The sequence below is a fragment of the Odocoileus virginianus genome, chromosome 16 (assembly GCF_023699985.2).
Source record: "Odocoileus virginianus isolate 20LAN1187 ecotype Illinois chromosome 16, Ovbor_1.2, whole genome shotgun sequence".
Classification (NCBI taxonomy): Eukaryota; Metazoa; Chordata; class Mammalia; order Artiodactyla; family Cervidae; genus Odocoileus; species Odocoileus virginianus.
In genome coordinates this window covers 55,494,874-55,518,014 of record NC_069689.1, presented here as the reverse complement: position 1 = coordinate 55,518,014, position 23,141 = coordinate 55,494,874, and the positions used below count along the sequence as shown (strand labels likewise).

At 47.5% G+C, this 23,141-nt stretch overlaps 1 protein-coding gene across 2 annotated transcripts in view; it reads left to right on the top strand.

Moving 5' to 3' along the window:
• Positions 1-23,141, top strand: part of CEMIP (cell migration inducing hyaluronidase 1) — a 160,766-nt gene that overhangs the window by 95,632 nt on the left and 41,993 nt on the right. For both annotated transcript variants that reach the window (XM_070478230.1, XM_020897777.2), the window contains exons 6-12: positions 2,749-2,928; positions 6,141-6,211; positions 6,980-7,075; positions 7,680-7,801; positions 13,648-13,780; positions 14,583-14,774; positions 22,822-22,997. In XM_070478230.1, coding sequence (XP_070334331.1) covers positions 2,749-2,928; positions 6,141-6,211; positions 6,980-7,075; positions 7,680-7,801; positions 13,648-13,780; positions 14,583-14,774; positions 22,822-22,997 — 970 coding nt within the window. The remainder of the gene's footprint in view (positions 1-2,748; positions 2,929-6,140; positions 6,212-6,979; positions 7,076-7,679; positions 7,802-13,647; positions 13,781-14,582; positions 14,775-22,821; positions 22,998-23,141) is intronic.

The following is a 23,141-nucleotide window of genomic DNA, read 5'->3' as shown; positions in this document are numbered from 1 at the left end:
CAATTATTTTTTTAAAAAGTAAAGCTAGCACAGGTGGTTCAGAGGCTTCCACATGTTCTGGGCAAAAGAGGTCGCTGGCGGTAGAGGTTGAAGCAGCGGCGATAGAAGTGGATGGACTGGAGAGATATTCAGGAGGCAGACACAACAAGTCTCTTCTCCCTGTCCTCTCTCCAGGCTTGGGTGTGAGCTGATAGACTCTTCAGAGACTGGACCTGACCAGTAAGCTCCCAGGGCTTCTTGTCCAGGCCCCGCAGAGGCCAGTCCAGGTCATTTGGAGAGAAAGAGACATGAGGAAGGGCACAGCTGGAGTGGCAAGCAGACACAGCTGTCCGGGTGCTGCTGGAGGATGGGGATATTGAATTCCTCAAAAACAGGGCAGGAGCCATGAGCATCCACAGGAAGGCAGCAAGAACTGGCTGTGATATGGTGTAGGCTGGCCAGTTCACCTTGCCCTCCAGTGAATATCAGTAACAATAATACAATCACTGGACTTTGTGCAAAATCCTGTGTTAACCACTTTCTCCACTATATATAATTGAATCTTCATAAATGCCCTGGGAGGTGATTCTGTTGTTATACAGATGAGAGCACTGAGGTTGAGTGAAGCTAAATTTGCTCAGAGACTTCCCTGGTGGCTCAGATGGTAAAAAATAAAAAAAACAATCTGCCTGCAATGCAGGAAATGTGGATTTGACCCCTAGGTTGGGAAGAGCCTCTGGAGGAGGAAATGGCTACCTACTCCAGTATTTTTGCCTGGAGAATCCCTTGGATAGAGGAGCTCAGCATCACAAGGCTTAGGAGTGTTGGAGCTGGGATTTAACCCAAATCTGCCCAGACCCTGAGTCACTAAATTGCCCCATGGGTCCCCTAGTGATAGCCACCTGCTTGGCCTGGGGTGGAGCAATCCTCAACCCAGGGGTAATGCAACCAGGATGCACTTGATTGACACAAAGGCTATCAGAGAGCTCCTCCCTTCAGAGGAGAGAGAATGGTCTACTCAGTTGTGCTCTGACTCCTGGATGCTGTTCCTTCCTTTAAAATTTTATTATATTATATTCAACTTATTCTTTTTTTTCAATTTATTCTTATTTTAGTTTTTACTACTAACTTTTACAGTCACTTTACAGTCTTGTATTAGTTTCTGCTGTGACGAAAAGTGAATCAGCTACCCGTATACATGTACCCCTCATTTTTGGATTTCCTTCCCATTTAGGTCACCACAGAGCACCGAGTAGAGTCCCCTGTGCTGTATAGTAGGTTCTCCTTAGGTATCTAGTCTGTACATTGTAGTGTATACGTGTCAATCCCAATCTCCCAGTTCATCCCACTCCTTTTCCCCCTTGGTGTCCATATATTAGTTCTCTACATCTGTGTCTCTATTTCCGTTTTGCAAATAGGTTTATCTGTACCATTTTCCTAGATTCCACATTTCAGTGATCTAATATGATATTTGTTTCTCTCTCTCTGACTTACTTCCTCTGAATGACAGTCTCTAGGTCCATCCACGTCTCTGCAACTGGTGTTGTTTTGTTCCTTTTTATGGCTGAGTAATATTCCATTGTGTATATATACCACATCTTCTTTATCCAATCCTTTGTAGATAGATATTTAGGCTGCTTCCATGTCCTGACTATTGTAAGCAGTGCTGGAAAGAACATTGGGGTGCATGCATTCTTTTGAACTCTGGTTTTCTCTGGATATAGCTCTGCTTCTTAAGTAGTACAATATGGATTACTTGTGGCAGCCAATCAAATTGAATTCATCATTGAAATGGATAATGAGATGTTATACTGATAGCTGGTGTGGAGATTCCAAAGTCAGGATGCCTGCTCCTTCCTTGTCTCCTTTGGGTAAAGTATGAATCAGTGGGCTCAAGAATCTGACAGCTGAAGGTGTCTGAATAAAAATACTAATAAACACTAAACACACGCAGAAATGCAGGCTATGGTAACTTGAGACCTGGTCACCTGGAGGTTACTTGCATAAGGTTACTCAGAGAAATAAGAACCTCGATCAGCTCTGGGGAGGTAGTAAGCATTTGATTGGCTGGAGAGAAGGTTAGAACAATAGAGTGAAGGCAAGAGTGGGCTTGTGGTATGGTCATGAGACCCTGAGATATGCTAGGATTATAGTGAACATTTCATGGGAAAGGTCAGTGGAGAAGGAAGGGGCCTAGGTGGGGTCAGACCAGGTTATGGAAACAATTAAAAGTAAGTTTGAGGACCCCTGAGCATCCACACATTCCCCCTGCCCACATCCCCTTTTTTTTCCTTTTCTCAAATCTTGGCTATTCATGGTGGTTTATTTTTGTAAATTCCTTGTAGAATTATTTTGCTTGTTAAGTTCCAAGACAAGTTTTTTTGGAATTTCCATTGTCATTGTACAAAATCTTTATACTTAATAAGTTTGCTTTATATTTAGAGTTGGGATCATGACAAAATTTTATCTTTCCTTTGCAAATTCTTGTCACCTGTGGTGTGGGTTATTTGAGATCTCCATTTCATAGCTGCTTTATATGTATGAGGATGGATTACATATCCATCTCCATATCCATCCATATCCATCTTTGACAAGTCTCAGATGATTCTTTTTTTTTTTTTGCTGTAATAAAAGCTCTTTTCTTGAAAAATCATGACTCTTGAGATTTTGGATGGTATGTTAGCTGTCTTACCACAGGTAGGTGCTTAGAGCTCTCTTTTTGCACTACTGTTAGGACTATTAATATCTCCTCTCCCTGCCCCATTTCAGATTTGACACCTACAGATCCAAGAAAGAGAGTGAGCGTCTGGCCCAGTATTTAAATGCCGTGCCCAATGGCAGGATCCTTTCTGTTGCTGTGAATGATGAAGGCTCTCGAAATTTGGATGATGTGGCCAGGAAGGCGATGACCAAACTGGGCAGCAAACACTTTCTACACCTTGGATTCAGGTATCGGTCATCACTTCCATCACTTTCCCAGGCTCCAGAACACTAAAGCAACGCTAGCCCAGACAGACTTTACCTAACTTGCTTCCTGGTTTCCCCAGGGCCACGTGACCCTCAAGGGTGACCCTGGAGGATGCAGGCACACACATCCATCTGCATTGGATGTATTACGACTTGTTTTTAAAGGGAACCTAGTTTTTCTTACAAGCATATTCCACTCTTCAAACTTCAAAGCTGTCTATATAAACTCATTCATTCAATCAGTCACTTACTAAATATTAATTGAGTATCTACCGCGGATAAGAACTGTGTGCCTCAGATGTACAATGAATGGTCATTTTCCTTTCCTTTGGTGAAGGGATCATAATGTGCCTTGGAGGGTTGGCAGACATCTGATAGAGACCACATGAAGTGCCTCTGCCCTGCCAAGACCCTCCCAGCAGAAGGGGCACTTTGATGTGCCCCAGGGAGAGTTTTGTTTGCCTGGGTTTGCAGCGTCATGCCTGACTCTGGGGTGCGCACGCTTTGGCATCAAGATAAATGCATTATGGTTTATCCAACAGTAGCCACACCTTTGAATCATGTTGAATCAGATCTCGGTTTAGTGGAAAGTTGAGATCATCTTTCCCGTGGCTGTTGGAGATAGAAACGCCCCGCCCTTCGACTCTGCAGATGATGGGCAGGATGGGGGCAGGCCAGAGGCTCTTCTGGGCTCTGAGCAAAGCAATTTTACTGACTGGGTGGAGTCCCCCTGGGCAGGAGCAGGGCTCTGGGTTCCAGGGTGTGTTTTCCACCTGCCCACCGGCAACTCCCTCTGGAAGGATTTGGGCAGGAAACTTGAGCAGCCAAAGATGACAATGACATTGTAGTATTGCAAGGCTCCTTTGTTGATAAAAACTGAGGGCATTGCTATTTCATTGTCACATAAGCCAAAAGGCCAGTTTGTTAATTTACACCGAGAGGTAGAACCACAAGGAGATTGGCTACATATGGCCTCAGCAGAAGGTCCAAGATCTGGCATCCAATTTGTCCTGAATCTTGAGTCTGGGCTGGACCTCCTCCTAGGTGATGGCATGCAGGTGACTCACCATCTCTTTGAACTGTCCCCGTGATGTGTAAAATGGGTTATTTCAGGAGTCAGCTCAGAGGACTCTGGGGAGGGTAAAGGTGATGATATGAGCAAAGTATTTGCCACTGTGGGTAGCACAGAGTAAAACTCAATGAACATTAGCAACTCTTTTCAAGAGCCGTGGAAAGGATTATTGTTGTTCAGTTGCTCAGTTGTATCCGACTCTTTGTGACGCTGTGGACTGCAGCACGCCAGGCTCCTCTATCCATGGGATTGTTTAGGCAAGAATACTGGAGTGGGTTGCCATTTCCTCCTCTAGGGTATCTTCCTTATCTAGTGATTGAAACTGCATCTCCAATATCTCCTTCCTTGCAGGAAGATTCTTTATCTGCTGAGCCACCAGGGAAGCCCCAATGTATGATATAGGCAGTATCAATTCAGTGAGGGAGAATGTGGTTTTTTCAGTAAACATATTTGGGTATTATTACTTTTTAAAAAAGAGATCAGTGTCAGAGACAGGGAAACAAGCCTTGGGGATGCTAAATGTGCCTCCAGCTCTTAATCTATCTGTTGATTTGAATTGGTGGTGTAAGAATAATAGGAAAAGTGGAGGAGAGGCGTGTGGGTCCTCTCTAGATGTCCATGTGATCTAAAGCTGATATTTTCCCTTTTCTGTTGCTTATCTCCCTTCCCTGTCTTCCACTATCTCCTGGAGTTTGCTCAAACTCATGCTCATTGAGTTGGTGATGCCATCCAACCATCTCATCCTCTGTTGCCCCCTTCTCCTCCTGCCCTCAATCTTTCCCAGCATTGGGGTCTCTTCCAATGAGTCAGCTCTTCGCATTAGGAGGCTGAAGTATTGGAGTTTCAGCATCAGTCCTCCCAGTGAATTTTCAGGGATGATTTCCTTTAGGATTGACTGGTTTGATCTTGCTGTCCAAGGGACTCTCGAAAGTCTTCTCCAATACCATAGTTTGAAAGCATTAATTCTTCAGTGCTCAGAATGGGTGCTCTTAATATGTTCTGTGAGTGAAGGAGATATACAGGCAGGAGTTACATTGTTACCCTTCATTTGTATATAGACCCACTTTGACTGACAAACTCAGAGCACTTAAAATGGGCTGAAGATCTGAGACTTGGGCCCATCATGAGTTCGTTCATCCAGGAAGTGATTATTGAGCAGAAATTGAAATAAAGCACCAGGAAGGGACTAGTCATACTGAGTTCTTGCGGGAAGTCATGAGGTCTGGCGGGAAGTCTTGAGCCCTCAAGGAAAGGCAGACATAAAAGAATTGATGATGGCATGTGAAAGAACAAGAAGGGGAAGGAAGCGAGATGAAGTTTGCAAGGTGGGCACAGGATAGCCTTTTGCTCAGTGCAGAGAAGCTTGCCCTTCATCCAAGTCAGTAGGCATTGAAAGATTTTTAAGCAAGTGTGACACAGTCTAATCTCTAACCTCAATGAACCCCAACCTTTGTTCTGAAGATGAGATCAAAACAAAAATAATCAAACAAATATGAGCTATTGATAGCTCATATTAAGAGAGAGGGTGGCTTAGGTATTAGAGGTTGGATAAAGATGAATAAGAAAACCTCCCTGCCTTAGAGCAGTGCATATTTCAATGGAGAGAAGAAGTGTACGACTTTCCAAAATCAGACCCCTTCTTTTTCCTCCTTCACTCCTCATGGAAAAAACGCATCTCTTTCCTTCCCAAGGCCCAGTGCCGATTTCTGGGGACTCAGACACATCTGCCCAGTTTCCTCGAGCTTAACTTGGGAGAGAAATAACCTTTCTCCCTTGGAGCATGTCTCCTTGTTTTCCTGAAGGACTCAGAGCACTTGCTTCAGGACCTCACTGAGCCTGGCTAGTGGCATGTGGGTCTATGGGCTTGTTTGTTTATGATTCATGCCCCATCTACTGCCAGAATGGAGTTGCAGAGGCTCAGGATCCACAAACATCAGGCTGGTCAGATGGTTAGGAAAGCCAGGGCTTGCTGAGAAAGGCTCTTGTTCTTTTGGAGAAGGGAAGCCCAGCCCAGGAACTCATTTCCCCAAACAGCCTCACTGTGATACTCTGTGTTAACTCTGCCTCCGGTACAGGCTCAGACAGGTGAAAACTTTACTTTTTGTTGTTGTCTTTTTTTCAGACACCCTTGGAGTTTCCTAACTGTGAAAGGAAATCCCTCTTCTTCCGTCGAAGACCACATCGAGTATCATGGTAATAAATGGTGAAAGGCCATTCCCCGCTGGGTTTTTCTGACCAATAGGCTCAGGGGCTTTTTGAACCACTCTCCTCCCACATGGTGCAGTGGTAGAGAATCTGCCTGCCAATGCAGGAGATATAAGAGACTCAGGTTTGATCCCTGGGCTGGGAAGATCCCCTGGAGGAAGGTATGCCAACCCACTCCAGAATTCTTACCTGGAGAACCCCATAGACAGAGGAGGCTGGCAACCTACAGTCCACAGGATCACGAAGAGCTGGACTTGACCAAACACATACCCTTCTCCTTCCCCAGAACATGGCTGATCCATCTCCCAACACACTGCTGAGTGACTAGCTGCTTAATGGCCAGGTTATGTGAGTGGCAAAAGTTCATACTGGTTTAAGGTCGATCACTAAGATAATGTTTACATTTGCAAAGAGAGTGTCATTGGTTTAATCCCAAACAAGTGACACAGGAAAGATGAGAACTGGGTCAGAAGCAGCAAGAGTAATATTTTGATTTAAAAAGATGCTTTGAGGACTTGCCCCGGCAGTCTAGTGGTTAGTGCTCTGTGCTTTCACTGCAGGGGACATAGGTTCCATCCCTTGTTAGGAAACTAAGATCCCACATGCTATGCCTTGTGGCCAAAAAAGAAAAAAAAGTAAGATGAAGAAGTGGTTCAAGATCCACGTGTGCAGGGGGCTTTCTCTGCCTTAGCATCATATCTTTCTTAATTTGGGGGTCTGTGTGGTCGCTGATGCCTCCCATCTCCTCTTTGATAGGACACCATGGCTCTGCTGCTGCCCGGGTGTTCAAACTCTTCCGGACAGAGCATGGTGAGCTTTTCAACGTCTCCTCATCCAGCGAGTGGGTTCAAGGTGAGGAGCTTGGGACCCCTTAGTAAAATTCCAGAGTGAGTTAAAAAGTCGGGACTTTGCAGAAGGAGAATTTTTCTTTCCACCAGTAAGACCACTTGACGGCTTCAGTGTCAACTCAGTTGGCAGCTGAGAGCTGTCTTTAATCCGGGCTCAGTGGGGAATAACCCAGAGGGATGTGCCCTCTCAGGGAATGCCTCTTCTGTGCCAGGCAATGGCACTGACAGGGAATGCAGACAGTAGTAGGACTCAGCCTTCAAGGAGCTGACACACAGGGACATGGAGGGTGGTGTGGAGAGCAACAATCTTCACAAGCACCCTTGGATAATGGGTTCATGGCTGGATCTCATATTTCTCCTTTTGGCAATAATGAAGAATATCTGTTGCTTTTATAAAATAAGATAGTCAGTAAGAGGCACTTGTAATGAAAATTTGGGGGAGTTGGGGAGGTTGGCAGATGGATTACAAGCCTCTGGGAGCCAGCCTGGTGAGAGCCTGGACATATGGTATTTGATTCTCACTGCGCTGAGGGTACTCAGAGGCTGCATCCAGCATGGCCAGTCTCAGCGCCCTGCTTGCCTAACCCTGATCTTTGCTTTCTGCCCAGATGTGGAGTGGACAGAGTGGTTTGAACATGACCAAGTGCCTTACACAAAAGGTGGAGAGAAAATTTCAGACCTTGGGGTCACTCAACCAGGGAAAATCTGCAATCGTCCCATTGATATACAGGTAACCAAGAAGTTATCAAGGCTTTGTCTTGAAAAAGATGCTGTAGATCACAAACTCTCTTACTATCTGAGTGGTGTGAGTCTCATGGCCCTCCTGTGATGTCAGTAATGCCAGAGAGTAGCATTCTCATTTTAAAAACTGACCTGGAAGCTGATTGTATGCTCCAGGCCTCCCCCGCCACGCCCCCCCCCCCCCCCCCCCCCGCCCCCTCGTGATTTTCAAAGCGAGGATTCAGATTCTCTTCTGGGTCTTGCTGAAGAGTTCCTTTTCTGTCTCCTCAACCTGATCTTCAGCCATGGGTGAGGGTGCCCAGTGCGGGGAGTGTTTGACCTTCTCGGCTTCACACACCCATTCATTTCTTTGGGGGCTTCAAGTTCACAGGGTGTAGCTGAAATTCAGGTGCAGGCTGAGACCAGCCTAGGTGGAGGACACCCACAGCCTTGTTCTCTACTTAGTGAAAGTCGGCCTTCACAGAATGGACAGTATTTGCTTGGGATCTTCACTTGGAGTTAACTTTGTTCAAAGGGGACCTGGGCTTCCCAGATGGTGCTAGTAGTAAAGAACCCACCTGCCAAGGCAGGAGATACAAAAGATGTGGCTTCAATTCCTGAGTCAGGAAGATCGCCTAGATTAGGAAATGGCAACCCACTGCAGTATTCTTGCCTGAAGAGTCTCATGAACAGAGGACCCTGGCAGGCTACAGTTCAGGAGGTCACAAAGAGTCAGACACAACTGAGTGACCGAGCAAAGAGGACCTAGGCTTTCTCAGCTGGCTCCATCATGAAAGTGTGGCACAAATGGGCAGCTCTCACAACTCAGGGCTCAGCTGGTGAGCTTGAGAGCTCAAAGGAGAATAGCAAAGACAGAGACATAGGCAAGGAAATGGAGTTTATTTCCTTATGCCTGGTCTTCTTCCAAAACAAGATTTGGGGCCACTTAAATGTCTGATAGAGAATTTGGCTTCCCAGATGGCTCAGTGGTAAAGAATTGTCCTGCCAATGCAGGAAATGCAAGAGATAAGTGTTAGATCCCTGGGCTGGGAAGAACCCTTGGAGGAAGGCATGGTGACCCACTCCAGTATTCTTGCCTGGAGAATCCCACGGACAGAGGAGCCTGACAGGCCACAGTCCACAGGGTTGCAAAGTGTCCAACATGATTGAGCACACACACACACACACACACACACACGAGAATTTGGAGTCATTTCAGGAAGACCGTCTCTGCCCATTTTATCTTCTTTCAGCCAATAAAAATAGCAACATTTGTACACCACCTTTTCTCAGATTATCTAACCTCAGGTTCCAGATCATCTGACTGTTTTCACTCCTCCATATCCCTCCACCCCCAAGGCATGACTTCTGCCTTCTGCATTGCAATATAGAGGGACCGCAGGACAAGGGACCACTTTTCCAAGAGAGGACTGTCGGTTCTGCGGTCAGCAAAGGCCAGGGAAACCTTTCTTATTGTTGGGCCAAGGCTGTCCATTCACGTGGCTCCACTGTGGTTGAGAAGGATTTACCCAGATTCCATTACATGTTATAGACTCTTCTCGGGTCCAAGAGAATCAAAAAGCGCTGACTCCCTCAAAGCACATACTTCTCAGATTTAACTTTAATTTTTTGCTTGCAACCCTGCATGTTCCAGCTCTAATTCTGAGAGAGCCCAAATTGGATTCCTCCAAATCACTTGGCTATAGGAAGTCCAATCCTACACCAGGGCTGCTCCCTCCCCAAGCATTTCTGGAAATCCTCGAGGAATGTGTCCATGTTCTGCAAATCCCTCCAGTGTTTGCTCTGCCAGCTGTCTGGCTCCAGACCACTGTTGTTGAGAAGACCACTTCTCCATGCCAGGAAAATAGCTTTCCTTAGGCATTTCTTACTCTCAGGAACTTTGTTCCCAGCTGATATGGATTCTTCCCAGAGAGTGTCAAAGCACCACTAATCCCAGGCTCAAACAGTCTGTAAAACTTTACCAAAGGCTTGGAGAGAACAGAGGAAACCAGTGTAAATATATGTATTTTCCCATATGTCATACATATAATAGCATATGACTGCTCGCGTCCCAGGTGGCTCAGTGGTAAAGAATCTGCCTGCACTGCAGAAGACTCAGGTTCTATCCCTGGATTAGGAAGGTCTCCTGGAGAAGGAAATGGCAACCCACTCCAGTATTCTTGCCTGGAAAATCCCATGGACAGAGGAGCCTGGTGGGCCACAGTCCGAGGGGTTGAAAAGAGTCGAACATGACTTAGTGACTAAACAACAACGACAACATGACTGCTCATCAACTCAACAATCCCAGACCTTCTATGGGGAGCCAGCCCCATACTCTGTAACCACTAGTCTGTCACCACACTGCAGGGCCCATTTACTTTGCTGAACAACAGAAACTGATGCAACATAGTAAAGTAACTATACTCCAATACAAATTAAAAAAGAAAAGAAACAGGAAGTGCTCTATCCTGAAAATGTCAGGCTCACCCCCTTTCTCGCCATCAACCTTTTGTCAGTAGTGGCCCCAGCCTTAGCCAGAGAATTTCTTTATAGTCATCAGAGGCAATGAGATAGAAGCTACTCTGGATTTTTCTGAAGTCAAAAAAGCAAAACCAGGATTCTGCTATGTTTACCAGAGGTGAGAGAAGCAAGATTTCATTCTCTTTATCAATAGAGTGTGAGACATATCTGCCAGGAGCTAAATGCCTGTTAATTAACCCACCAGAGAGACTGAGACAAAACTGAAATGCCCAGGTGCCTATTTTTGCCACCATGGGAAATCACAGGTTACTGGGGTCACTTGTCACCTCTGATCACCCTGGGGACCCCACACAAGGGGTCCCTGAGATACCTGCCATCAAATCCTTTGGAGGGGAGCAGATGTTAGGACATTTGTCACCTGGGTAGGATGGTGAGTTGGAAGGAGAAAGGAAATAGTTAAGACTAGCACAGATGACCTCACCTCAAGGAAAGTTTTTCAACATCTGATCATTTGTGATTCTGCAAAATCAAACCCAAAAACCATAGTCCTTAGTTCCCATGTCTTCACCCTTCTGATGGTTCTCCTGGGCTGAAATCTCCTTGCTTCCCATCTTCTCTCTTAAAATTCACCCACCTTTCAAGGCCTGTTCAACTTAATGGACTCAATTATCCTTTGGGACCTGTGAGGTGCCCAAAACACCAAATTTAAGGTGGCACTGCCTCCCAGGTGCCAACTCTGCACTCACGTGATCCTGGAGAGTGAGTGCTGCCTTAAATGTTGCACCCTGGGTTCCTCACTAGCAAACTTGGCCATATCTATCAGTCAAGCTATTTAATTTAGTGTCTCAGTTTCCTCCTAAGAAAAAATGGAGGTAATAATTGTTCCTTAATGGGATTATTTTGTGGATTTAATGCAGCAATACGTGAAGCTTCTGACCTACAGCGAGTGCCCATAATTTTCTTTTATTATTTTAAAATTATTTGCTTATATTATTATTTATTATGATATTGCTTGTTTAGTTGTTAACTTGTGTCTGACTCTTTTGTGACCCCAAGGACTGCAGCCTGCCAGACTCCCCTGTCCATGGGATTTCCCAGGCAAGAATACTGGAGTGGGTTACCATTTCCTTCTCTAGGGGATCTTCCCGGACCAGGGATCAAACCTGCATCGCCTGCATTGGCAGGCAGATTCTTTACCACTGAGCCACCAGGGAAGCCTATGACATTACTAGTTATTTTATAATTATTATCTAGAATAACAATCACATTGTGTCTACTTAAAGTGAAGACCAAGTTCACTGAACAGTGGGAAAGCCCTTTTTACTCTTCTTATCCAAAACTGAGGTCATTCTTATGACTTAAAAGGGAGAAAAAGAAAGACAATAAAATTGAATAGAGGTTTTCTTGAAATTTTTATTGGATGTTGTACCTTAAAAAATGTCCAACTCCCCTGGATGATGTTTTTAGGCTCAGTTCTCAATATTCAGGGATGTCCTACTGAAAAACATGCTGGCCTCAGGGGAAAAGATCTGGGAGTCAAGAGGAGTGGGCTTGAAAGTCAGGTGACCTTGAACTTGCACCTAAACCCCTGTGAGCCTTCATGATTTCCTCTAAGGGCGAGTGGGCAGTGCCTGCCTCTCTGCTGCAGGAACCACCCCAGATAAGGACTGTGAGCGTGTTGCCTGCAGGAAAGGGCTGAATTTTCATTCTGGCTAAACTCACATTTCCACAGCTCTCCTCCCAAACCACAGACAACGGATATCCGCTGGGTTCAAAACAATGTTTCCTAAAAGTGCACCCCCTTTTTTAGATGGACTATACTTCGCTTTCCTATTTGCCCAGCCCTGGTCCCTTTGGTCTCTGTGCCAAAAAGGACAACAGCTGCGGCCCTTGCTCTAAATTGCATGTCTCTGATGACAGCCACCATGGTGGTGCAGACACACCCCGAAGCCCCGGGGTGAGCCCTAGCTGGCAGGGACCGTGCCCTCCTCTGAACCCACTTCTGATATTCTCTACCTGGCCTTGGAGCTGCCATCAGCTGAGGCTCTTCTGTGTGCCTGGCTCTGGATTGGATGCTGAGATCAGGGAAGAAGCAATACCTGGCCCTTCCAGAGCCCACCACCCCCCGGTGGGAGACAGACACTGAATGCAGGACAGGTGGAACAGCAGCGCAAGGGGCTGCGAGGCACCGCTCTGTCACTGGATGAGTCCTGTCAACCTCTCTGAGTGTGTTTGCAGATCTGTAAAACCAGCATCAACCTCACAGACCTCAGAGCCAGGAAGAGAGAATGCAATAATGTGTGTTAATAATGTATGGAACTCAGGGACTTCCCTGGTGGCCCCTAGTGGTTAAGATTCTGTGCTTCCAAGGCAGGGGGTGAGGGTTCATTCCCTCCTCAGGGAACTAAGATTTCCTGTGATACACAGTGAGGCCAAAAAATAAAAAACAAATTGAAAAAAAATGTATGGAGCTCCATAACTACAAAAGGGGTTCTCAAACTTAATTTCCCGTTGGAATCCCCTGGGGCAGCCTTTGAAAGTTCTCATGTCCAGGTTGCACCCTGAACACAATCAAATTTGCATGAGCTTTTTTTTTTTTTTTGGTGGCTGCACTGGGTCTTCGCTGCTGCGGCGGCTTTCCCTAGTTGCAGTGAGTGGGAGCTACTCTAGTTGTGGCATGCAGGCTTCTCATTGTGGTGGCTTCTCTTGCTGCCGAGCACAGGCTCTAGGCGCTCAGGTTTCAGTAGTTGCAGCACTTGGGCTCAGTAGTTGCGTCTCACCGCCTCTAGAGCACAGACTCAGTAGTTGTGCTGCACAGGCTTTGTTGCTCCGAGGCACGTAGGATCTTCCCAGAGCAGGGATCAAACCCATGTCCCCTGCATGCCAGGCGGATTCTTAACCAATGGACCACCAGACAAGTCCCAGCAAGAGTATTTTTAAAGACTCCCCACAGGATATGGAGTTACATCTGGGCACCAGCAGGTTGATCCAGTGAGTCTTCAGTAAATGTTGGCCACTGTGGACGTGCTGGAGGATGAGAGGGTACAAGTTGTAGAAAGCAACCCGCCCAGCTCTTAAAAGAACATGTGCTGGTGATAAACACTCCGTAAACCATTCCCCAGTGTAGTCACTCACTGGTTTGGATACCAAATATGGTGGGACCCCAGGCAAGATGTTTATCCACCCTGTGACTTCATGCTGCCCTTATTATAACAGAATAGAGAAGGGGAAACGTTAGAATAATAGTCTAAGCCATTGTAAATAAGTTTCGCAGCAGCAACAATTTTAGACTTGTGAGTATATGTTTGTAACATTAATCATCACCTTCCTTCTTTACAAAGAGAAATGACTTTGTAATTTCTGTGCCATCCCCAGGCCACTACATTGGATGGAGTCAACCTCACCACTGAGGTTGTCTACAAAAAGGGCCAGGATTATAGGTTTGTGTGCTACGACCGGGGCCAAGTCTGCCAGAGCTACCGTGTGCGGTTCCTGTGCGGGAAGCCTGGTAAGCAGCCCCTTACTGGGGACGCACTTGCCTCCGTGGCTCAGTTCCTCCAGCTGGCAGCTATGCACTTCGAGTTTGGGCAGCGGGGTCAGCCGCCTCCGGGCATCTCAGTGACATGGCGCTCCTGCCAAGTTCTTGATGGAGAGCCCTTCTATGACACAGGAACCGTGGGAGGGTCCTCGGAGTTGGCAGGAGCCAGTGGAGCCCCACCCTGCCCATACGCCTTTCAGGAAGGGGAAGGGCCTATTCAAGGCAACTAGGGTGCCGTGGACGGAGCTGACCTTCCTGCAGCCCGCCCCACAGAGATACGCAGCCCATGGCCTCTCTGGATGCTATTATTTTAAACCCAGTTCCCGGGGTGCTTGTTAGCAGGGGTTGGAAATGGTCGGTTTCTTCTCGAGGGCACTTGGCCATCTCCAGAAGGCAGTCATTAAGGATGGGAGTTCTTTGGAAGGGGAGGCTGACAGCTACTGTAAATAATAGTTCAGAGAAACTATATTTGTTTTACATCTTTTGCAAAGTGGGTGTGGAGAGACAGCCCCGTTTAACTCCAGCTAAGGAGTTAGTGGAAAATTCCCCTGCCCAGAGCTAATGAATGGCTCTTTTCTGGTAGGGTTTTTGATGACTTAAAAAAAAAAAACAAAAAACCAAACCCATACCAAGACTGGTTCGGGGCGAGCCTGGTGATTTGGGTTTTGGATAGGCAAACCTGGCATTTACTGATTTAGGGAGGGCAAGGGAAGAGGTGGAAGTTTCCCAGAACAAAGGTTTATCTCTCAATCTCTCCTATTTCGGGTTATAGTGAGGCCCAAACTCACCGTCACCATCGACACCAATGTGAACAGCACCATCCTGCATCTGGCAGACAATGTACAGTCATGGAAGCCTGGGGACACCCTGGTCGTTGCCAGCACCGATTACTCCATGTACCAGGCGGAAGAGTTCCAGGTGCTCCCCTGCAGAACCTGTGCCCCCAACCAGGTCAAAGTAGCAGGTAGGACATTTGCTCACCCCTTCCTAGGCTAGATGAAACTGAAAATTGCTAGGTTTAAAGTTGACTGAAATAAAAACAAATTTGTATCAATCAGCTATAGCCATGATAATGCTGCATGACAACAACAACAACAAAAATTTCTTAAAATTCCGTGGCAAACTTTTATTTCTTACTAATACATCTACAGGCTGTGTAGGGTTCAGCTTTTCTAGACTAAACTTGGCTCCAGGGGTTGGGTTCGGGTCAGTTCCATGTGACACTCATTCTTCCCAAGGACATTATTATTCATGACGGAGAAGTGAACAGAACCATAGGAGGACTCCTAAGGCCTGAGCTTATAACTTGAACCCTCTCACACCTACCCTCCAGTAGATCATATGGTCCAGCTCAACATGAATGGGGAACTCTATTTCTCCCATTAAGACAGAGGGGAGGGAGTGAATATTTGTTAGCAATAATTTAACTTACCACAAAAATTTAAATGTCTTCTTTCTCTACCTTTTACATTTCCTTTTTCTTCTCCTAAATCTTGACTTAAATTCCCTGGTTATTTATGTTATGTGAGGTTACTGGAATTATAGATGATTGGACTGCAAGGAGATCCAACCAGTCCATCCTAAAGGAGATCAGTCCTGGGTGTTCACTGGATGGACTGATGTTGAAGCTGAAACTCCAATACTTTAGCTACCTCATGCGAAGAGTTGACTCATTGGAAAAGACCCTGATGCTGGGAGGGATTGGGGGCAGGAGGAGAAGGGGACGACAGAGGATGAGATGGCTGGATGGTATCACCGACTCGATGGACATGAGTTTGAGTAAACTCTGGGAGTTTGTGATGGACAGGGAGGCCTGGCGTGCTGCAATTCATGGGGTCGCAAAGAGTCGGACATGACTGAGTGACTGAACTGAACTGAGAGCTGAAAAGGATGCTACCCAAATGGCTCAGTGGTAAAGAATCTGCCTGCCAGTGCTGGAAATGAAGGTGTGATTCCTGGGTCAGGAAGATCTCCTGGAGGAGAAAATGGCAACCCATCTAGAATTCTTGCCTGGGAAATCCCATGGACAGAGGAGCCTGGTGGGCTACAGTCCATGGGATCACAAAGAGCTGGACACAACTTAGTGACTAAACAACAACAACAAAGATGTAAAAAGAGACCTTGTTTATAGTCCAGGTCGATTATTCTTTGGGGAGGGGAGTCATGTATTGATTAGAGTTCTTGGTTGTAAGCAACAGAATCCAATTTGACTACCTTAAAAATAGGAATTAATTGGGAAACTATTCAACTTAGAGAGCTAAATAGGAGCTAGGGAGTCATGCTGCAAACAAGGACCAGAAATAGGGCAGCTTCAGGGGTCTGGGGTGCAGGAATGCATGGGCAGCCTCCTTAAGGCATCACTGTTTGCATGTCCTAGGACATGATGCTCGAAAGTTACCTTCCAGGGAGACAGCATTGATTGGGTTGATGGCTCACGTGCTCACCCTCTGGCTAGGACACCATCATTAACTGTCCTTCGAAGACTGCATTGCATGGATACAGTCACTCCCCAGAGGAAAACTGAGATGTATTAGTAGAGAAAGGAAAATCAATACTAGGCATTAAAAATATCAGTTGCTATAAGTGGAATCTAAAACACAGGTACAAATGAACTTATCTGCAAAACAGAAATAGAGTCACTGATGTAGAGAACAAGCTTATGGTTACCAGGGGCTAAAGAGCAGGAGGGATTAATTGAGAGATTGGGCTTGACACATACACACTACTGTGTATAAAATAGATGGCTGATAAGCACCTACTGTACAACACAGGGATCTCTACTCAGTCCTCTGTAATGGCCTATATGGAAAGGAATTTTAAAAAGAGGGGATGTAAGTGTATATTATATATATATGTAAATATATATATATATATATATATATATAATAAAACTGATTCATTTTGCTGAACAGCAGAAATTAGCACACCACTGTAAATAAACTATAACCCAATAATTTTTTCTTAAATATATCAGCAGCCACAAGACTATTGTACCTAGAGAAGTATTAGAATCTGGGGGTAGAAGAATACTATGGATTGAGAAAGTACACCCAACATATTGAAAATATCTAGTATCTTAGAAACAAAACTACAAAAAGTAAAATTTGACACAGTCTTTTTGGCTAGTGGAAGTGTGCTTGAGACAGAATGGGGGCTTTCTTCTAGGTACAATGGCTTCTTAGACTTCCTAGCTCCCCACTTACAGGATGGCACCAAGGGAAGCAATTCCTAGTGAGTGCCAGACCCTTGGGTCTTCCTTGGGTGACTTCTGTGTCTCTCCAGGACAGTAGAGGCAGACAGGCCTTCTGGGATGCCAGGTATCCTCTGGGACGCTTGGCAGGAGTGGCATTCAGATGTTTGAGCTTTGTCACTGCCCTCTGTGAGGTGACCCTGATTCTGGGGCTGCCCTTGTGGCTTCTGGGGGGTGAAAGCTTGCCTTTGAGGCCCAGCCTTCAGGGAGGGAGAAGAAGGAGCACCCCTGGAAGAGGCCCTGGTCTGTTCACACCAGCCCCCATCTGCACCTCAGTGTTGGGCTCCTCTAGGCCTGGAGGGAGATTTCAACATGAACAGAACCTAACAGGACAGCAGGTAGTGCCACGAGTGACCTTGAGAAAGAGGGAACCGTGTGATATGAGGGCATTTCTGCCTCGCCTCACAGCATGGTTCAGGGGTGAATGATCGAGCGTGGCTCCAGGTGGCAGTGTTTGACCAGTGGTTCTAGGGGCTTCTTGAAGATTGTTCAGGCTGGACAGAGTGTGAGATGGGGCTGCTCTGGGTCCTGGGAGGACCAAGGAGGAAAGAGTGAGTAGAGAGGAGTGTACGCCCCCATCAGGACCCTCCAAGCTCCTTTGGTTCATGACTGCCCATGTCTGTCTCTCCAGGCCCCACAACCCAGACTCCCCCACGCCCCCTCAAGCAAGGGTGGGACCATCTTGTTCAGAAGCTTCAGGGCTTTTGTGAAAACAGAGCCCCCCTGCAGTGAGAGAAGTCCCAGGGAAGGGTATCTGTAAGGTGTGTGTATGTGTCTGTCTGTCTGTCCTGGGGAGGCCCTCATTTCTCCTTTTCGGCTCCAAGCCCGTTCTCTGGCTGTCCCTCCCCCAGAGACATGGAGCGGGGACTCCAGCTGCCTTGTTCTTTCCCAAAATGGCACCGCCACCCAGTTACCAATCAGTGTTCTCCTCCCCAGCCTGGCTGCAGAGTGGGACACAGCCTTCCTGGCTCCTCTCTCCTCACTGCCCCTAAATTCCAGTAAACAGGCCTTTTTGCATTTTAAGGCTTTTCTGATGGGAAACAGATGGGGATAACAAAGTCATGAAAACGTGTGAATCATCTAAAAAAAATATATTTCCAAGTTTTGCCAACCACAGTGGGATTCTCAACACCTCCTGACATGGCAATGGGAAATGTCTTCAATTTTCTACCCTGTTTTCATTCTCCACTTCCCACTTTGCTTGTAACCACCCAATATCAAACACACACACTTTTAAGTAATACTACTGTTAATTAGTATTAACATTTTTTTGAGTTTCCTACGATATACTAAACACTTTACTTGAACCATCTTTCTCACTCTCCATGGTTACATAAGAAAGTGGGGGCTACTGTTTTCTCCATGATCCAGATGAAGAAACATCTTCATTTCTTCATGGAAATTAAATGTCTAGACTAATGCTTTCCACTATGGTAGCCACCAACCACTTATGGCTATATAAATGTAATTAAAATTAATTTATAAAAGGAAATTCCATTCCTCAGTCATACTAGCCAGATTTTAAGAGTTCAGTGACCACCTGGGGCCAGTGGATGACACGGAGTAGAGCATGCCCTTCATCTCAGAACTTTCTGGGGATTGCTGCTGTTGTAGACCAAGCAAGTCTGCTTGGAGGATATGAGCCAAGATTCAGACTCAGATCTCTCAAGTTTGAAGGCTACATATTCTCTCAGCATCTTCACTCAAAGATGACTAGACAGGAGGAGGACTCTAGGGCACTCTATAGCTTAAATCTGCCTCTCTGGGACCCTCCAGCCCAAGTCCCTCTGGGCTTGTCCCCATGGTCTGAGAAGGGCAGGCCCCATTGCCCCCTCCCCCAGAATCCCTGGATCATGCTGGGTCAGGAACCACTGCACGGGGTGGAAGATCCTCGATGTTCATTTTTCTCGTGAGCCCAGAGTATCCCGTGCCGTGATTGCACTGCAGAGAGGGCACATTGTAGAATCTGGCCAGTCGTAGGGTGTGGGTCCCTCTGCATCCCACGCCTTTCCCACCCATCATCTGTGCTCACAGCCCTTCTGGATTATTTGGGACAAATCCCTCTTGGCCATGCCTGCCTACTTTACCCCACACCCCCCGCTCAACCCCTCCACCCCCGCTCTCAATACCCGCTTCCTTTGGCCTTCCTGTATCAGGGCTTAGAGAAGGAAGGGAGGGTGGGTGGAGGCCGGCTGGGAGAATTCTGCAGACAGGACAGGATGCTGAGAAAGCAGAGCGCACAGCTTCCCGGGCATTGCGGCCGGGTGTGGCCTGTGAACACAGCAGCAGGGCAGATAAAGCAGCCGAGAGGTCTGTCAGAGCCCTGATAGGGAGCCCCACGGCAGGCGGGGGAGGAGGCGGTGGGACTGGAGAGTTCTCCCAGCTCTCAGTCTGTCTTCCCACCTCTCCTCCCAGGACTCTAATCAACACAGCGCCTCCATCCACCTGGAAGTCCCCCTACCCCTGGCTTCTTTCCCTCCTCCACCCCTCCACCCCAGCCCATGGAACCAAGAAAGCTGTCAAACCTACTTTCTATGAACTCCCATCATAAGCGTGAAGCCAATGGTGGGAGCCCTCGAGTCACGCCTTTGCTTGGGGATAGCCGCATGTGTCACTTGTGTCACACTAGCCCCCTGCCATGTGCCCAGGGCTGTTCCGGGCACATTCCCTGGATTAATTCATTTCACAACTATCTCTACCTTTTGAGATGCATGCTATGATTGTCTCCATTGTATAGATAAAGAGTCTGAGGCTCAGGGAGCTTAAATGACGTGTTCAGGGATCCACAGCAGTGAACTGAGTCAGATTCTGACCTGGACAGCCTGGCTCCAGAGCCACAGTCCTCCCCATCCACTGTCTCTCCCCTCCAGTTGTGTTGAGACTGAATTCCTGAGGTGGGCCTTCTGGCCACCCCCAGGAACAGAAACCTCTGGTTCCCATTCTGTCTGCACATTATTTTTTTTTTGGCCACACCACTCAAGATGTGGGATCTTAGCTCCCTGACTCTAACCCGCTCCCCCTGCATTGGAGGCACAGAATCTTAACCACTGGACCACCAGGGAAGTCCCTGGACACACCATATTTTAAAGTGGATGCTGGCAAATCGAGAGGAGCCCCCTGAACTCTGAAATGCATACATTCTGAGGGGTGGCTGGATATCTGGGGATGCATGGCCTGGTTTCTTGGCTCTGCCGAGCACTGTGGGGACCCCAAGATGTGAAGGCTCACGTTGAGCATGGTCAGGGAAGACTTCACTGAAAAGGAGCTAAATCTTGAGGAACAAAGTGATTTGCTCCATAGACAAAGGGAGGAGGCTGTCCTGGCCAGAGAGAGCAGCTTAGGTAAAATCTCTATGAAGTAAAAAAGCAGAGGCTTGCTGGGGGTAGTATGGGTGGTGGGGTCTGGCTGGAGCAGAAAGGTCTGTGAGGGAGTGATGGCGGATAAGCCCACAAGAGTCTGGGTTTTACTCTGTTCATCCTTCAGGCGGCTGGGCAGGGCGCTGTGCTTCTTGGAGCTGTGTGCGAATATCACCTTGGTGGCAAGAGGGACTTGGTTGATGTCCTTAAGTTAAGGCTCATGAGATGAGAGGTGAGCCTGGATTATCTGGGTGGGCTCAGTGAAATCAAAAGGGTCCTTAAAGTATTTATTTATTTATTTATTTGGCTGTGCTGGGTCTTCGTCGCAGCATGAGCTTTTCTGTAGTTGTGGCGAGCAGGGCAACTCTCTAGTTGCAGTTGCAATGCATAAGCTTCTTATTGTGGTGGCTTCTTTTGTCACAGAGCATGGGTTCTCGGGTGTGCAGGCTTCAGTAGTTACAGCACTTGGGCTCAGCAGTTGCAGTTCCCCGGCCTCTAGAGCACAGGCTCAGTAGGTGTGAAACACGGGCTTAGTTGGTCCACAGCATGTGGTATCTTCCCCAGGCCAGAGCTTGAACCCACATCTCTTGCATTGGAGGTGGATTCTTTACCACTGAGCCACCAGGGAAACCCAAAATGGTCCTTAAAAGAGAGATCCAGGAAGGTCAGAGTCAGAGGGAAAGACCGAAGGCAGGAGAAGTAGACGACAGAGGATGAGATGTTTGAATGACATCACTGACTCAGTGGACATGAGCTTGAGCAAACTCCAGGAGAGTGAAGGACAGGGAAGCCTGGCATGCTGCAGTCCAGGGGGTCACAAAGAATCAGACAGGATTCAGCGACTGAACAACAACAGAGTCAGAGGAGAAAGTGATGTGATGATGGAGCAGATTGGAGGAATGAGCCAGCAGCCCAGGAACATTGACCACTATCTGGATCTGCAAAAAGCCAGGAGCAAACTCTTCCTGGAGCCTCCCAACAGAACCAGCACTGTCAACTTCTGACTGCTGACCCAGTGGAATAGATTTTGGACTTCTGAACTCCAGGACTGTCAGACATTTCTGTTGTCTTTGGACTTCCGTGACGGTCCAGTGGTTAAGACTCTGTGCTTCCACTGCAGGGGGCATGAGTTTCATCCCTGGTTGGGGAAGTAAGATCCCACATGCCACATGGCATGACCAAAAAAGAATAAGAAATTTCTGTTGTCTTAAACCACTAAATTTGTGGTCAGCTGTTACTGTAGCCAGAGGAGGCAAATACCAATTCCAAAGGGAATGTTTTCTCAGCTTTGCTAGGCACTGGTCTCGCATCTTGAACTGAGATGCTTCAAAGAAACCACCACCTTGCTGAGTCTGCAGAAATCCAAGGCAATAAACGTCCTCCGACAAAGTGCAGACCCACCCACGGGATGTAACCTAGGTGAAGGACTAGACAGAGGAGCCAGCCCTCCCCATGGATGAGAGGGCAGGGTGAGGTCACTGTCAGTGGGTGCTACTTGGGGCTCAGTACAACCGCAACCTTTGCGTGTGGGCACCAGTGGTATCGAGGGGCTGAGCTCTCGTGCCCTGCTGCTTTAGTCAAGGTCATAGTGAAAGCCAAGCAGTGTCCGTGGTATGGTTCGGGCTGCAAATCAGCACAAGAGATTGTTGCTGTCTATAATCACATCCTCAGAAGAAAGAGACAGCACCTAGGAGCCAAGTCAGCAGTGTCAGGGACGAGCTAAATTTAAAGGCAGCCTGTTGTTTTTGTTGTTGTTCAGTCTCTTGATCTAGTCCGACTCTTTGTGACCCCATGGACTGCAGCATGCCAGGCTTCCCTTTTTCGCAGTGGCTTTGAAGAGGGGGTTTGTCTTGTGTCCAAAAGAAACCCAACTGGTAGGCAGTCTAGGGCGTGAGCTCTGTGGGATCATCCAGAGCCCAGGTTTCTTCCCTCTGGTTCCTGTGCCATCTCCAGGGTATATTCGCAAACAGACAAGGCTGGCCCACCACCAGTGCCCACATCCCACCCCCCCGGGGGGGGAGCGGGAGCCACCTGCAGGGTGCACGCATTGCCTCTGCTCATCCTCTGACCACGCTCACCTGCGGGGAGGCTAGGGAGTATGGTTGTCCGGGAGAGTCTTGTGTCAGCTAAGATAGAAGTTTCTCGTACTGACAAGCAGAAAGGGGGTAGGAATTAGGGGACAAATAGCCATTTCTGCTATGGGCTTCAGTTCTGAGCATTCATGGCTGGCTCTTCATCCAGGCAAGTAATTTCACCTCCCTGGGCTTCACTCTCCTATAAAATGGGGCTCAGGGTCATGGACAACCCCATGTACCATGGAAGCAGCGGAAGCACCTGGTAGGTCCTAGGCACCGTGGATACAGGCAGCACCTCTAATGCTCCCCGCTTCCCTTCTTCTGCCCTAGGCAAGCCGATGTACCTGCACATTGGGGAGGAGATCGATGGTGTGGACATGCGTGCTGAGGTGGGACTCCTGAGCCGGAACATCGTGGTGATGGGGGAGATGGAGGACGAGTGCTACCCCTACAGCAACCACCTCTGCAACTTCTTTGACTTCGACACCTTTGGGGGCCACATCAAGGTATGACAAATCTACCCGGCAGAGTCCATCAACCCAACCAGGAGGATTCACATGATGCCATCCTGGGGGCAGGGGTGCTTGGTAGGGAAGGGATTGGGAGGCAAGGGGTAGGATCAAGAGAGGGGTACTCTCTGGAAGCTGGAG